General features: G+C 40.8%; 1 protein-coding gene and 1 long non-coding RNA gene across 11 annotated transcripts in view; one reads left to right on the top strand and one right to left on the bottom strand.

The window, feature by feature from the left end:
- Positions 1-17293, bottom strand: part of LOC145538953 (uncharacterized) — a 136105-nt gene that overhangs the window by 55788 nt on the left and 63024 nt on the right. The gene's annotated exons all lie outside the window — the stretch shown is intronic.
- The window catches only part of CFAP91 (cilia and flagella associated protein 91), a 100163-nt gene that overhangs the window by 66713 nt on the left and 16157 nt on the right, over positions 1-17293 (top strand). For 2 of the 10 annotated variants that reach the window (XR_014077350.1, XR_014077348.1), the window contains 4 exons: positions 305-451; positions 3699-3924; positions 7587-7735; positions 8302-8390. Coding sequence is in view for 6 of the 10 variants with exons in the window: in XM_081571901.1 (XP_081428027.1) it covers positions 305-451; positions 3699-3920; positions 7587-7735; positions 8299-8390 (610 nt within the window). In the remaining 4 variants the exon portion in view is untranslated. Of the gene's footprint in view, positions 1-304; positions 452-3698; positions 3925-7586; positions 7736-8298; positions 8391-17293 lie in introns of all 10 variants that reach the window. The other 8 variants (XR_014077349.1, XR_014077347.1, XM_081571902.1 and 5 more) reach the window with 5 other exon arrangements.

Raw genomic sequence — 17293 nt, 5'->3', positions numbered from 1 at the left:
CAGGAAATGAAGGGAAGACTCCAGTTTCTTAACATGACCCTAGAGTTGTCACCTTGTCTTTGAGAGGCATTTTAAGAAATTCAGTCAACAGTTAACTGATGGCTGAGTTCCTTCTCTGCCTGAACAGCTGAAGGAGCAGAAAACAGGGCTGACACCCAGCTCTGTGGCGTACACCTGGTCCGCAGCCCTGAAAGGCGGAACAGAACCCACTGTTCACGAGCACCTCACCAGTCACTGCCTGCAAGGCCTTGTGCCTGCGCTGGCAGTGCTAATTTGCAGGTCTCTCTGATTTGATTTGATACAGATGTTTGAAGGGAAAGAGAAGCGACTGGAGTTGATCCAGGAGCTGCGCACCAGCCACGCACTGCAAGAAGATGACAGGCTGGTGAAGAAAGCCGAGAAGCAGGTGACCCTGGCCCTGCAGCGGCAGAGGAACTTGCACGAACACAAGGTTCTTTCCTCTCCTTTCTTGTCCCATTTTCACCCTTGATTTTTATTATTGTGCAAACAACAGTATAGTAGCAACAGATGAAGTGATATAAAAGAAACACCCCCCACAATCCCAGCATTTTTCACCAGTGGCGCTACAGTCAACAATTTGAATGGACTGTGTCCTCCCTGAGTTGAATATGCTTTTTTTTTTTTTAATTTGCAAAAAGAAAAGAAAAAAAGCTTCACTATTTTAAAAGGTTTTCTTTTCCAATTTTTCTTAAATATTTGGTAACTCTATTATATTTCAGTGGAAGCTAAGTAGAATGAATAAATACTGAGAGCAATAAGAAAAAGTGAGAAATGAGATTTTAAAAACTGTCCACACTCATGTATGAGTTTTGGAGCTGTACATAGCTCATGCTCCTTAAACTGCATATTAAATATGTTAATATGTTATTCTGTGACTTTCATCAGGTCCTCTGAGCTCTGTGTGACTGACAATAGCTGGTGATTGCAGGTCTAACCCAACAACTGTAAATGTGTTTCCTACTTTCTGCTAGTATTTGTGTATATACACAGTATTTAATGTTGACTAAAGTGGAAGTATACTTTTACTGTCTCTCCCACTTATCTGTAAATCAATGTGAAAAGAATCAATTTGCAAAGTGTTGTAAGAAAGTTGACTACAGCAAAGTTAATATTACCCACCTTTAGTGACACACAATCTCATGCTGTGAATTGGGCACAAATGGTCAGCAGCTCTGAAGCGAGCACCCCTTCACGTGACAGCAGGGCTGGGAGTGCTCTCCGAGTGACAGGGGCTGGTTTGGGGGAGGGAGGAAGAAAGCCACAGATGGTGAGACCCAGCCAAGGGACCAGAGAAGGAAGAGGAGAATGTAGTCACTGGAGTCTCTGAATCCGGGGGCCCAGGAGCCCTGGGCATGATGGAGATGAGCTGCACGTCTGTTCAGAGAGAGAGCAGAATGCTCAGGCAGTGGAATACCCAGGACCTGGATGCAAGAATGCCCGCCTTGGCCCCTTCAAGGTTTCTGATTGTAGACTTGAGTGGCTATAGCTGAGACAATCCAGAGTTTTTAATTCATCTATCCGAACTTCCACATGTTCAAGCTGGTTTTAGAAAAGGCAGAGGAACCATAGATCAAATTGCCAACATCTGCTGGATCATCAAAAAAGCAAGAGAGTTTCAGAAAAACATCTGTTTCTGCTTTATTGACTATGCCAAAGCCTTTGACTGTGTGGATCACAATAAACTGTGGAAAATTCTGAAAGAGATGGGAATACCAGACCATCTGACCTGTCTCTTGAGAAACCTGTATGCAGGTCAGGAAACAACAGTTAGAACTGGACATGGAACAACAGACTGCTTCCAAATAGGAAAAGGAGTATGTCAAGGCTGTATATTGTCACCCTGCTTATTTAACTTCTATGCAGAGTACATCATGAGAAATGCTGGGCTGGAAGAAACACAAGCTGGAATCAAGATTGCCAGGAGAAATATCAATAACCTCAGATATGCAGATGACACCACCCTTATGGCAGAAAGTGAAGAACTAAAGAGCCTCTTGATGAAAGTGAAAGAGGAGAGTGAAAAAGTTGGCTTAAAGCTCAATGTTTAGAAAACTGAGATCATGGCGTCTGGTCCCATCACTTCATGGGAAATAGATGGGGAAACAGTGGAAACAGTGTCAGACTTTATTTTTCGGGGCTCCAAAATCACTGCTGATGGTGATTGCAGCCATGAAATTAAAAGACGCTTACTCCTTGGAAGGAAGGTTATGGCCAACCTAGATAGCATATTTAAAAACAGAGACATTACTTTGCCAACAAAAGTCCGTCTAGTCAAGGTTATGGTTTTTCCAGTGGTCATGTATGGATGTGAGAGTTGGATGGTGAAGAAAGCTGAGCACCGCAGAATTGATGCTTTTGAACTGTGGTGTTGGAGAAGACTCTTGAGAGTCCCTTGGACTTCAAGGAGATCCAATCAATCCATCCTAAAGGAGATCAGTCCTGGGTGTTTGTTCATTGGAAGGACTGATGTTGAAGCTGAAACTCCAATACTTTGGCGAAGTATACCTCCAATACCTCATGCGAAGGGTTGACTCATTGGAAAAGACCCTAATGCTGGGTAGGATTGGGGGCAGTAGGAGAAGGGGATGACAGAGGATGAGATGGTTGGATGGCATCACTGACTCGATGGACATGGGTTTGGGTAGACTCCGGGAGTTGGTGATGGACAGAGAGGCCTGGCGTGCTGCAATTCATGGGGTCACAAAGAGTCGGACACGACTGAGCAACTGAACTGAACTGAATCCCATTTAGTGGATAAATAGTTGACTGATAGACATGATGACAGCTAAGAGCTAAGGGAGGAATTAATGGGAAGAGCTGTCACATAGCCAGACTCGCCCTGTTTACCTTCGGCTGCTGCTGGTTACACCTGTGGGATGCAGGCATCTGGGGCAGTGGGCATCTCGCGTACCTATAGCAGTGCTGATCCTCTCATTTTCTCCCTCTTATATCAAGAGGAATCGTCAGTGTGAGAGCAGCAAGTGTCTGGGAGAAGAGCCTTTCCCCCTTACCACTGAGGCTAGGAGCAGGAACACAGTAGTTTTCTTAAACACTTTTATTCTCATTGTGCCAAAGCCAGGACAGAGGGCTCCATAAATAAACACTGTGGCTTATTGCTGGCCAGGATCTCTGGGCCCCTATCTACCTCAGTGACTACATAGACATGTAGGCTTATTTCCTACTCTGTTTCAAAGGCAGTTCTTAATGACTTTGAAGTTACTTAAATGAATAAAAAGTACCAAGGTTTTCTATTTTCATGTTACTAAAAATCTTGAAAATTCCCCAAACTTGGTGTTAAAGGACCAAACATTGAAAAATTAAAAGGTATCATGAATGAGTGAATTTCTAGGAGATTCTATTTTTTTGAACTCCAATATTATCTTTTAATCAAAACCTTGACATTTCCCTTCATGTCTGGGGAGACATAAGCACTTTACCTTCTGGATAAAATTGAAAGGAAAAAAAAAGTGTGGATGCTAACTAAAGTTTTGCTAAACTATCATCTATCGCTGAACAATTTGCTTTCTCAAGTCTACGTTTGTATCATAAGTTTTCTAAAAACTTATGATAAGCGTTCTAAAAGGGAAGTGACTGTCAAGGGTAATCCAGCATCCCTCCTCATGAATCACACTTCTTAGTGGAATCTCTATCCTCATAGTCATATTATTATTTTTAAGGTGTCGCTGGTTGAAAACCATTTGGCTGGACTGGAAGGAAGGGTGCTGGCAGACATGTTTGACTTCCTGTCCAAAGAGCTGGTGAGACTGCAGGAGGAGAGGCGGGTCCACGCCCTGGCCATGCTGGCCGAGCGGCAGCGCCGGATGCGCGAAGCTGAAGAGAGTGGCCGGCGCCAGGTGGAGCAGAGGCGCCTGCAGGAGGAGGACCGGATATTTAAGGAGGCAAGTGGGGATATTGTAAAGGAAGCCATTTGTAAGGAGCCGAGTCAAACCAAAGGAATCTCAAGATAGGAGATGGCTTTCATTTTTTAATTGTCTTCAACAGAATAATGTATTGGGTTCCTAGGATATGCCCAGCAGTATGTAAAGGCATTGTGGAGTACTTTGGAGGGAAATACCAGGCATGGCCCCTTCTATCCTGGAGCTTAAACCCTATATAACATGCAAATAAGGGTAGAATAAGAAAATGTGGTGTTTCATGAGGGAAACAAATGGGGCCCAGTGACATATTTTTACAGAGGTCATTGGGGGTGCTTGTTGTATGAACAGGTTGGAGGGAAGACAGGGTGGAAATAAGGGACCTGAAAGGAGGCTGATGAACTAACTTAGGCCAGGGTGAGAAATAGGGTGAAGTCACGTATAAAGTCCAGTTTCCGGTGTCAGTGAGTAGGGAGATGGTGGTTGTTTTCCAAGGCGGGAAAGCTGAGGGCAGTATAGGTTTGGGGCAGGGGTGGAATCAGGAGTTTGATTTACATTAGTTTGAGACATCTTGGTAGAGGTGTCATTTCAGCAAATGAATATATAAGATGGAATTTAGAAGAGATTTTTTAACTAAAGATACAAACGTGGGAGTTAGGAATGCCAGGCTGGTAAATTAGAATTCTGACCAAGACCCAGTGGATGTGAAATTGCAGACTGACTCGGATGCAAACTCAGAGGAAATCTGAGGAACCAATAATATCTCAAAGCACTCTTGCCCTCATCAAGAATGCAAAAGCTCAAGTGATAAAATTGGAGGGGATTTGTGAGGAAGATTTCTTTAAAGGGAGCTGTGCTGTGACTAATACCGCCCCCCCCCCCAAATCACACCTAGAGTTTGGGGAGAGTATGTCCCCTTTCTTGGGGAGTTTGATGTGTGTTCTTTCAGTTAGGGTGTCTGACCTGCAGGAATGCAGAGGTGGAAGCTGGGCAGGCTGAGGGGTTTGGGCACAGAAGAGGCTGTGTGGGCGGCCAGCACACCCAGAATATGTCAAAGCAAAGGCTGTGTGAGTCTCCCTTGGGCCAGATGGGAAAGACGGAAAATGCCAACCTTTTTTAAAAAGTGCCAATTTTTTTTTTTAATTTCCTGTCCAGGGGGCTATCTGAATTGTAAATATGGATACTTTTGAGCTCCTCGGATAAGAAAAAATAATGCTATGTCAACTTGAGGTTTTCTTATTTGATCTGTGATTTTAAAGGTTTACCCAATTCCCAGGCATTAGGTGGAGAAGGAAATGGCAACCTACTTCAGTGTTCTTGCCTGGAGAATCCCAAGGATGGGGGAGCCTGGTGGGCTGCTGTCTATGGGGTCGCACAGAGTCGGACACCACTGAAGCGACTTAGCAGCAGCAGCAGCAGGGAATTAGGATTGATTCATAAATAGTATTTGCTGTTTTTTTCTAATTAAAAAATTGATTAAAATTAAAGATTTTCCATCGTTCATACAGCTTAAAAACTTGCAGGTTGTATATTGTCAAGTTCAGCTTTTTAATTGGAGTGGAGGATCATCTCTGCTGTCAAACAGCCTATAATAATAATTTGTATTCTAGAGCCTGTCATCCTAACAGCTTTTCTTTAAATAGAATTACTGAGATTTAGCAATTTTTAGCAAATGAGAACTTACTATCCCCTACTGAAATCACTAAGGAAAAACCAACTGGGATGGGAAGAACCAGTTGGGAGTGAGAATAAAAGGAGTGAGACAAAGGAACCACTATACTCAGAAATACGGAAAGGAAGATACTGGTGAAAGACTTCTAGAAAGGTGTCTTCTAGATGGGAACAGCCCCAGGAAATGTCAGCACGTCTGGGAGGGGCATGAAAGGGTTAAAATGACCCTTCTGGCCTGATTTAAGGATCATTTATGTAAAGAATGTATTCATCTAGGGACCCCCCCCATGCATCATTTAAATTCCCTATCTTCCATCATATGATCCTTTTATAGATAAATATGCTTGCACATAAGTATACCAAAACCCAGAAATGTACACATTAGTAAATTTCCAGAAAAATAACATATATTGAGAAACACAGTCATAGACTCACATTTAAACACATATATACTTCATGTCCATACGTGAAGATACATTCACAAACATAATCCCATGTGCACAGTATTAGCAAAGATGTGGAGGAACACATAGATACACATATAGCCACCTGAACGTTTCCTTTACTCTCTTATGCACATACAAGCACAAATGTGTCCACAAACATACACATTTATAAAGATGTGTGTAAACACACAAGTACATATATTGTTAGAAGTAGACCACATTAAACTTCCCACCTCTGAACAAGACTCAACTGTCTAATTGTTCTGTTCTAGGTGTGACTTGTCTCCTGAATAAGATTGTGGTCTCCATGATAGCAGGCATGTTGTATATCCCTTTGTGCCTTCTGCAACACCAGCATAGCCCTCTGTACATAACAGGCATTGAGAAAATATATGTTGGTTGGTTGGCTGATACCATATTAAACTATGGTCATTGGGTCTCTCCCCTAAGGGAGGCACAGGGATTCAAGGATATGGACTTGGTATTTCACAGGTAGATACACAGTAACCATTTCATATTCAGAGTCCTGCTGCAGCGCCAGTCAAGAAACAGGTACTAAGTTGTTACTGAGTCTCAAGCATTACCTCAGATATAAAGAAATATTTAGGCATTAAATAGAAAGTGCTCTTATCCCCCAAAGCTCAAAATCTATTGAGACTACATAGAGAACAAAGTATGACACCCTTGATGTTTGTGATACTTCCTGTGTATCTACCTGTCAAATAGGCAAAACTAAATTGTATTATTTATGACTGAAATCTTAAGGAGCAAAACTCTAAAGAAAATGAAGTCTACCATAAACTCATGAGAATGGAAAGGCGCTGTGGTCAAATGGAACCCACTGTGACCTCTGGGATACTACCAGTGGCTTGACCAGAATTCATCACACTGTACGTTTATGTGCTCTGAACTTTTCTAAATGTATATTCTATTTCACAATTTCAGAAAGCTTTAAAAAGAAGCAGTCCAGGGCTGATATGATAGTTTAAAAAAATTCATCAGAGACCCAGAATCCTTCTAGATTTCTGCTTTTCTGTCCCTGGGCATGTGATCCTCATGGCAGTTTAAGATGACTGGTGCCTCCTGCATTTTGTCCCCATGAAATGAGAAATGAGACAAAAAAATAAGCTAGGTCTTTCCCTTTAAAGAATCATTTAAGAGGAAGGAAAGGATGTTGTGTAAGTCTTAGTCTCTGCCACAGTTAGTTAGCTTGACCAAGTCACACTGCTGATAAGAACAAAGCCAGGACCGGACCTAAAACAGGGTTCCTGAGTCAAGCCTGTGATCTTTGTGCAGTGTTTTATATTGCCCACCCCAAACTGAGACCCATAATTCTAAAAGGAGCCAAATATGTAGGGTCTGTCCAGAATGGCTAGATATAGGTGGATTAGAAATGGACTAGTTTTTTGTTTTTGTTTTTTTTTAAAAAGGAATGTACAGTGCAGGGACTATTGACTTGATAAATGAAATAGACATGCTAAAAATGTCAGCCAATGTTTGTGCATTTTTCTTGTCTTGTTTATGGTAATAGCATTCCTTTTCTGAGTAGCTGGAGTATTTGGGGCTTTTGCAGGTGATTAAAGTTCACCAAAGCACCGTAACTTCCTATCTGGAGGACATAATACTGAACACTGAAGAGAATACTGCAGAAGAACAAGCCAGGGCGGAAATAGAGAAGATGGCTGAGGAAATCAATGACATTGCTTACGAAATGGAAAGCCGGTGTGTACCAAGGGGACAGATGGTGGGATGGACAGCCCCTTTGCTGTTACTCATATGTGTTTTTCAAGAGCCTTAAGATTTCACCACCAAGGAGAAACAAATAACTAACTCATGCTTCAGTATGCATTTAGTTTTAACGGCAGCCAGCAGACCTGTACTTTTGTATGTCAGGAGCCACACACTGGGAATAGAATTTTCAGTTATTCTCTGCTGTCTGGATCACTTTAATATTCCTAACTTTGAGAAGATCACAAAGCTTGAAAGCAGTGTGAGTATGTCCAGTTTTACTTGGACATCACCCCAAGGTTTTTGACTTCCCATGTGTAAATTGTGTCTCTTAACACTCCTTTCCTGGGAGGCAGGGGAAGTAAAGGACAAATTTGGATTTTCCATGGAGTTAAGGAAACTCACCAGGAATGCGCTATTTCAGATCACTCAAGGATAAGGCAGTCGTAGAATCTGAGCAGTGGAGCTCCTTACACACGCAAGGAGGATCCAAGTGTAAATTGGCAGCTCAAGCAAGGCAGCAAAGGAAACACTTTTAATATGTTCTTATTTTTTAGTAGAACTCAGCTTCAGTCAGAGGAGATTGTGGCCGAGTTGGTTTACAGTTTCCTGATCCCAGAGGTGCAAAAGGACTTTGTCAAAGAAAAGGGTAAGCAAACATAAATGCTTCACTTGATAATCTTTTTAAAGATATAAGCTATTTTCAATATTCCAGAGATTTAAAACTGAGCAGAGGTATGGGGGAAATTCTGAAGAAGAATCAGAGTTATCTTCAAAGTTTGTCAAGTTCTCTTGATGCTGTCCAATGGCAAAATATAATCACCTCCAGTATGGATGTGTGCCGTTCTAATAAGTTTGATGAAGCATTAAATTCCAAACCTTCTTTAAGCTGCAGTTCTCAGGTTCTCAGAAGAGGTGTATTTTGGGGTTTTTGTTTTTGATTGAAATAGTTGATTTAGAATATTATGTTAGTTTCAGGTATACAGCAAAATGATTGTTATTTATATATGTATATACACACACACATATCTTCTGATTCTTTTCCATTATAGGTTAACAAGATATTGAATATAGTTCCCTGTGCTATACAGCAAATCCTTGTTTATTTTATATATACTTGTGTGTATATGTTAATCCCATATTCTTAATTTATCCCTCCCCCATCTCATTCCTCTTTGGTAACCATCAGCTTGTGTTTTATGATTTGATTTTTTCAATGTGAAACAAATGTTGAGAATATACAGGGTTTTCCAACTGTAGCCGTCTTTTGGAGGCAGGGCACGTGCAAGTCAGGTGTTGAAAAGCTGGGAAGCCTGACCTAATGCTATTCTGCAGCTCTGCTGAGTCACAATCTCTTTTGTTGCTGCCAGGGCTCATCTCAGTATAAATATCCTCACTTATCATTTGCCAAAAGTGGCATGTTTTTAAAGATTGATGCTTTTATTCAATAGAGGAGAAGAAGGAAAAAAAATATGTGTTTTAAAGAAACAATGTTCTTCAAGAGCTTTCAGGGTACTAGTGATAGTCCTGAACCCGGCGTGGGGGGTGTGTGTGTGTGTGCGACCAGTAGATCAATATTTAAGTGAAATATGAGCCTGGGAGGTTTTAAGAGTTTGCAGGAGAATTCTACACAGGTTTAAAAGAAGTGTAATATTTCAGATCATGTAACTAGGGAGTAAGGAATGAGTTCTAATACATTAGAAGAGAACAAAGAAATACCCTGTTTTCCCATTCCATGATTGTACTATAGTTTTTAAACCAGTACCCCCAGCAATAAGCACCTAGTTTATTCCCGTGTGTTTTCCTGTAAATAGCTGTGAACATCCTGGTCATTCTTCTGAGAGTAAACTCCTAGTAGTACAATGCTGGAAATATGGTATGTGTGTTTTACCTTTTGATAGATACCACCAAACTGCCCCCATAAAAAAACTGTTCAATTCATATCCCCATCAACAGTGTATGATAATGCCTCTACCAAAAAAACTTCAATTTTCAGATCAAATAATAAGTATTCCTGTATCACCTTCTATTATAACAGGGATCTTATGTTTTCTAGATCCTTAAGAAAATAAGCAACTCCTTTCTCCTCCTCAATCAAAAGTGAGGCCAGCCTGTTTCATATCAGTTCACCTGAAGAAGGGGAGAAATCCTGTGTTTAACAGTTACTAGTTTGTGACCACCTCCCCCAGCTTCTCCTGACTCTGAGAGGAAGGAGCTGAAGGAGTCTTGATCTATAGGACTCAGTGGGAGTCATCTGTGGGCAAACTGAGCAAATCCTAACCTCTTCCCTTTATATGGACGTAGCCCAAATGAAGAAAGCCATCTGGATGGGGAGTACACATTATGTTTCTTTCTCTTTCCAAGTAAGGCATCCATGCATTATAAATACTCTTTACCCCAAATTAAGAACTATCACATACAGACCATTTGCGATATCTCATTATTGATTTATTTTGATGCATTAAAAAAATTTTATTGAGGTCTAGTTGACTTATTAGTTTCAGCTGTATGACAATGATTTAAAATTTTTATAGATTACATTGTTTAAAGTTATTATAATATATTGGCTATATTCCCTGTGCTGTACAATATATCCTGTAGCTTATTTACTTTATACGTGGTAGTTTGTATCTCTTAATCCCTTATCCCTATCTTGCCCCTCCCAACTTCCCTTTCCTCACTGGTAACCACTTGTTTGTTCTCTGTATCTGTGGATCTGTTTTGTAAAATTCATTTGTTTGATTTTTTGAGATTCCACATGTAAGTGATAACTACAGTATTTGTCTGATTTATTTCACGAAGCACAATACCTTCCACATCAATCCATGTTGTTCCAAATGGCAAGCTTGTTTTCTGTTTGTGGTTCTGTAGTCTTCCATTATATATATGTGTAAACACACACATACCCATGTCTTTTTATCCTTTCATCTGTTGATGGACATGTAAGTTGCTTCCATATCCTGTCTATTGTAAATAATGTGAGGAGCCCGCTCATTGGAAAAGACCCTGCTCCTGGGAAGGATTGACGGCAGGAGGAGAAGGGGAGACAGAAGATGAGGTGGTTGAGACGCATTCCTCCCTCTGCAGTTTTTTGAAGTTTGAGAGTAGGTATTTACCTGTGAAGCTGTCTGGTCCAGACTTTCGTTTGTTGGGAATGTTTTTTTATTACTTATTCAATTTCAGTACTGGTACTTGCTCTTTTACACTTTCTATTTTTCCTGTTTTAGCCTTGTGAGACTGTACATTTCTAGTAATCTGTCCATTACTTCTTGGTTCTTTATTTTATTGATATATAGTTGTTCATATTGTTCTCTTATTTCTGTGGTGTTGGTTATAGCTTCTCCTTTTTCATTTCTGATTTTATTTACTTGGTCCCTCTTTTTTCTTGATGAGTTTCACAAAGGATTTATCAATTTTATCTTTCCAAAACAAGAGCTCTTATTTTCATTGATCCTTTCTACTTTTTAAGAAGTAGGCTACATTTCATTTGTTTCTTCTCTGATCTTTGATTTCTTTTCTTCTACTGACTTCTGTTAGTTGCTCAGTGTATGATCAGATTCTTGGTTTGAGATATTTCTTTTCTGAGGTAGGCTTGTATCACTATAAACTTTCCTCTTAAGAGCTGCTTCTGTGACATCCCAGACATTTTGGATCATGCATGTTTTACTTCATGTGTATCCATGTATTTTTTAAATTTCTTCTTTGATTTCTTCAGTGATCCATTGGTTGTTAGTGGCATATTGTTTGGCCTCCGCATGTTTTTAGTATTTTCTCGTAGTTGGCTTTTAGTTTCAGAGTTGTACTTATAAAGGATGGTGAGATTTAAGTTTTATTAAATTTATTGAGACTTGTGGCCTCAGTTCAGCTCAGTCACTCAGTCGTGTCTGACTCTTTCCAACCCCATGGACTGCAGCACTCCAGGCCTTCCTGTCCATCACCAATTCCCAGAGTTTACTCAAACTGATGTCCACTGAGTCGGTGATGCCATCCAACCATTTCATCCTCTGTTGTCCCCTTCTCCTCCCGCCTTCAGTCTTTCACAGCATCAGGGTCTTTTCAAATGAGTCAGTTCTTCACATCAGGTAGCCAAAGTATTGGAGTTTCAGCTTCAGCATCAGTCCTTCCAATGAATATTCAGGACTGATCTCCTTTAGGATGGACTGGCTGGATCTCCTTGCAGTCCAAGGGACTCTCAAGAGTCTTCTCCAACACCACAGCTGAAAAGCATCAATTCTTCAGCGCTCAACTTGCTTTATAGTCCAACTCTCATGTCCATACATGACTACTGGAAAAACCATAGCTTTGATTAGATGGACCTTTGTTGGCAAAATAATGTCTCTGCTTTTTAATATGCTGTCTAGGTTGGTCATAGCTTTTCTTCCAAGGAGTAAGCGTCTTTTAATTTCATGGCTGCATTCACCATCTGCAGTGATTTTGGAGCCCAAAAACATAAAGTCTGTCACTGTTTCCACTGTTTCCCCATCTATTTCCCATGAAGTGATGGGAGCAGATGCCATGATCTTAGTTTTCTGAACGTTGAGCTTTAAGCCAACTTTTTCTCTCTCTTTCACTTTCATCAAGAGGCTGTTTAGTTCTTCTTCGCTTTCTGCCATAAGGGTAGTGTCATCTGCATATCTGAGGTTATTGATATTTCTCCCGGCAGTCTTGATTCCAGCTTGTGCTTCATCCAGCCCAGTGTTTCTCATGATGTACTCTGCATATAAGTTAAATAAGCAGGGTGATAATATACAGCCTTGACCTACTCCTTTCCTGATTTGGAACCAGTCTGTTGTTCCATGTCCAGTTCTAACTGTTGCTTCCTGACCTGCATACAGATTTCTCAAGAGGCAGGTCAGGTGGTCTGGTATTCCCATCTCTTGAAGAATTTCCCACAGTCTATTGTGATCCACACAGTCAAAGGCTTGGGCATAGTCAATAAAGCAGAAATAAATGTTTTTTCTGGAAATCTCTTGCTTTTTCGATGATCCAACAGATGTTGGCAGTTTGATCTCTGGTTCCTCTGCCTTTTCTAAAACCAGCTTGAACATCTGGAAATTCATGGTTCACGTACTATTGAAGCCTGGCTTGGAGAATTTTGAGCATGACTTTGCTAGTGTGTGAGATGAGGGCAACTGTGCGGTAGTTTGAGCATTCTTTGGTATTGCCTTTATTTGGGATTGGAATGAAAATTGACCTTTTCCAGTCCTGTGGCCACTGCTGAGTTTTCCAAATTTGCTGGCATATTGAGTGCAGCACTTTCACAGCATCATCTTTTAGGATTTAAAATAGCTCAACTGGAATTCCAAACGCTCCACTAGCTTTGTTCATAGTGATGCTTCCTAAGGCACACCTGACTTCGCTTTCCAGGATGTCTGGCTCTAGGTGAGTGATCACACCATCGTGATTATCTGGGTCATGAAGATCTTTTTTGTGTAGTGTTTCTGTGTATTCTTGCCACCTCTTCTTAATCTCTTCTGCTTCTGTTAGGTCCATACCATTTCTGTCCTTTATTGTGCTCATTTTTGCATGAAATGTTCCCTTGGTATGCCAGATTTTCTTGAGATCTCATTCGATTGTTTTCCTCTATTTCTTTGCACTGATCACTGAGGAAGGCTTTCTTATCTCTCCTTGCTAGTCTTTGGAACTCTGCATTCAAATGGGTATATCTTTCCTTTTCTCCTTTGCCTTTAGCTTCTTTTCTTTTCTTGGCTATTTGTAAGGCCTCCTCAGACAACCATTTTGCTTTTCTGCATTTCTTTTTCTTGTGCATGGTCTTGATCCCTGTCCCCTGTACGATGTCACGAACCTCCATCCATGGTTCTTCAGGCACTCTATCAGATCTAATCCCTTGAATCTATTTCTCACTTCCACTGTATAGTCATAAGGGATTTGATTTAGGTCATACCTGAATGGTCTAGTGGTTTTCCCTACTTTATTCAATTTAAGTCTGAATTTGGCAATAGGTGTCTTGTGGCCTAGCGTGTAATTTATCCTGCAGAATGTTCCATGTGCACTTGGAAGGAATGTGTATTCTGCTGTTTTTGGATTACATGTTCTGTATACATATCTAGTAAGTTCATCTGGTCTGATGTGTCATTTAAAGCCAGTGTTTCCTTATTAATTATGTGGATGACCTGTTCATAGATTAAGTGGGGTGTTAAAGTGCCTAGTATTGGAAACCTGGAGGGAGTCAAACAAAGATTAAAATGTTTTGGGGTTTTGTATAAATATGGAAATTTCTAGATGAAGGGAAGACTATTCTTGCAGGAAAGCTGTTTGTATTTCACTGCAGAGAAATTTCTGAATAATTTCATTTCTCACTGGGGATTTTCATTTTCATTACCTGTGACAGAGGGACCCATATCCTAGGTCTTGCTGTAAAATAAATTCTTTCACACACACACGCCCTAGTATTATGTGTTACTGTTGACTTTTCTGTTTATGTCTGTTAATATTTGCCTTATGAATTTAAGTGCTCCTGTATTGGGTACATCTATATTTATAATTATTTCTTCTTTTTGGACTGATCCCTTGATTATTATATAATGTCCTTCTTTGGCTCTTGTAACAACCTTTGTTTTAATATTTGTTTTTTCTGATAGAAGTATTTCACCCCTGCTTTTCTGTTGATTTCTTTCTGCCCTCTAAGTCTGTGTGCACTTTTAGATGTCAAGTGAGTCTCCTTTTTTTTTCTTATTTTTATTTTCGACTGCACTGGGTCTTCATTGCTTTGTGTGGGCTTTTCTCTAGTTGCGACAAGGCGCTACTCTGTTGCAGTGCTCAGGTCGCTCACTGTGATGGCTTCTTTTGTTGCAGAGCATAGGCTCTAGGCAAGTGGGCATCAGTAGTTGCAGCACTCAGGCTCAGTAGCTGTGTGCATAGTAGCTGTGTGCACAGGCTTAGTTTCTCTGAGGCATATGAAATCTTCCCAGACCAGGGATCGAACCCGAGTCCCCTGCACTGGCAGGTGGATTCTTATCAAGTGCACTCTCAGGGAAGTCCCAAGTGAGTCTCTTATCAGTTCAGTTCAGTTCAGTCGCTCAGTCGTGTCCGACTCTTTGCGATCCCATGAATCACAGCACACCAGGCCTCTCTGTCCATTGCCAACTCCCGGAGTCTACCCAAACCCATGTCCATCGAGTCAGTGATGCCATCCAACCGTCTCATCCTCTGTCGTCCCCTTCTCCTCCTGCCCCCAATCCTACCCAGCATTAGGGTGTTTTCCAATGAGTCAACTCTTCGCATGAGGTGGCCAAAGTATTGGAGTTTCAGCTTCAACATCAGTCCTTCCAATGAACACCCAGGACTGATCTCCTTTAGGATGGATTGATTGGATCTCCTTGCAGTCCAAGGGACTCTCAAGAGTCTTCTCCAACACCACAGTTCAAAAGCATCAATTCTGCGGTGCTCAGCTTTCTTCACCGTCCAACTCTCACATCCATACATGACTGCTGGAAAAACCATAGCCTTGACTAGACGGACTTACGTTGGCAAAGTAATGTCTCTGCTTTTAACTATGCTATCTAGGTTGGCCATAACCTTCCTTCCAAGTGTATAGATTCAGTCACTGTGTCTTTTGATTGGAGCATTTAGTTCATTTACATTTAAAGTAGTTATTGATAGGTAAGGAAGATCCCCTGGAGAAGGGAATGGCAACCCACTCCAGTATTCTTGACTGGAGAATTCTAGAGACAGAGGAGCCTGGCGAGCTACAGTCCATGGGGTCACAAAGAGTTGGACACAACTAAGCAACACACACACATTGATAGGTAGGTACTGCCATTTTGTTCATTGTGTGGAGGTTGTTTTGGTAATTCTTTTGTTTATTCTTGCCTTCTCTTCCCTTTTAATGATTATTTTTAGTGTTCTTTGGATTTCTTGGTCTTTGTGTGTGTATCTATTGTAGGTTTTTGGGTACCATTAGGTTTATACATAGATGTGGACAACTCTGTCTATATATGATTAAGTGCTTTATCTCTTAATTTCAATGCATTTTAACAAGTCTGAAGTCTTATGTCCTCCCTTCATAATTACTGTTTTTCTCATATTTTGTGTCTAATTGCTTTGTGTATCCCTTAGCTGCTTCTTGTAGTGATAGGTAATTTTAGTACTTTTGTCTTTTAGCCTTCCTACTAGCTTTCTATGTGGTTGATGTACTACCTTTACTATATATTTACCTTTACCAATGAATTTTTTTCCCCCCATAATTTTCCTGTTTCTAGTTTGACCTTTTCTTTTTCACTTAGAGAAGTCCCTTAAACCTTTCTTGTAAAGCTGCTTTGGTGGCACTGAACTCTTTTAGCTTTTGCCTGTCTATAAAACTTTTGATCTATCAAATCCAAATGAAAGCCTTGCCAGGTAGAATATGCTTGGTTGTAGATTTTCCCTTTCATCACGTTAACTGTGAATATTCTTGGTTGTAGATTTTCCCTTTCATCACGTTAACTGTATCTTGCCACTCTTGTCTGGCCTGCAGAGTTTCTGCTGAAAAGTCAGCTGATAGCCTTATGGGAGTTGCCTAGTACATAACTTGTTGCTTTTCCCTTGCTGCTTTTAATAATATCTCTTTATCTTTGATTTTTGCAGTTTAATTACAGTAGGTTTTGATGTGGTCCTCTGGGTCGATCCTGCCTGGGGCTCTCTCTGTGCTTCCTGGCCTTGCATGTTTCTTTCATTTCACAGGTTAGGGAAGTCTTCAGCTATTATGTCTTCAAATATGTTCTCTGCCACTTTCTCTGTCTTCTCTTTCTGGGACTCCTGTATCGTAAATGTTAGTGTGTGTGATGTTGTCCCAGAGGTCTTTTATACTATCCTTATTTTTTTCTGTTTAGTATGAGTGATTTCCACTACTCTCTTACAGTTTACTGATCTATTCCTTGGTATTACTTAATCTACTGTTGATTCCTTCTAGTGTGTATTTTTCATTTCAGTTACTGTGTTTCCATTTGTTTAGTTCTTTATATTTTCTAACTCTTGGTTAAAAACGTTTACTGCTCACTGTGTTCATCCTTTCTTCTCTAGAGTTTCCTTTTTTGTTGCTATTCTGCCTAATTTTTTTTTATTGAAGTATAGTTGATTTACAATGTTGTGTTAATTTCTGCTGGACAGCAAAGTGATTCAGTTATACATATATATACATCTTTTTACATTTCTTTTCTGCTATGGTTTATCACAGGATAGTGAGTATAATTCCCTATGCTTTACAGTAAGACCTTGTTTATTCATTCTTTGTCTGGTCAGTGGGGGCTACATTCTGGGGAGGCTGTCTAGGGGGCCCAAAGTGTCTCAGAGCTGGTGTTGTCCTGCTGGTTGGTGTGGCTGGGACCCAGCGGGTCCAGGACTGGTGCCAGCCTACTGGTGGGTTGAGCCAGGATCCAAGGTCTCTTGCTGTAGTAGGCCCTGGGGGGCCCAGTTCTATATTACCTGTGTCCTAGTGTGTAGGGCCAGGTCCTGGGCCCTCTGGTGAACAAGACTAGTCCATGAGTGGCTGTGGGCTTAGGGTGTTTTAATGCAACCTGCCCACTGGTAGGTGGTGCTGTGTCCCTGCCCACC

This window comes from Giraffa tippelskirchi, chromosome 2, assembly GCF_054371585.1.
Source record: "Giraffa tippelskirchi isolate mGirTip1 chromosome 2, T2T-mGirTip1v1.2.pri, whole genome shotgun sequence".
In the NCBI taxonomy this organism is placed as follows: Eukaryota; Metazoa; Chordata; class Mammalia; order Artiodactyla; family Giraffidae; genus Giraffa; species Giraffa tippelskirchi.
This window is presented reverse-complemented; position numbering and strand designations above follow the sequence as displayed.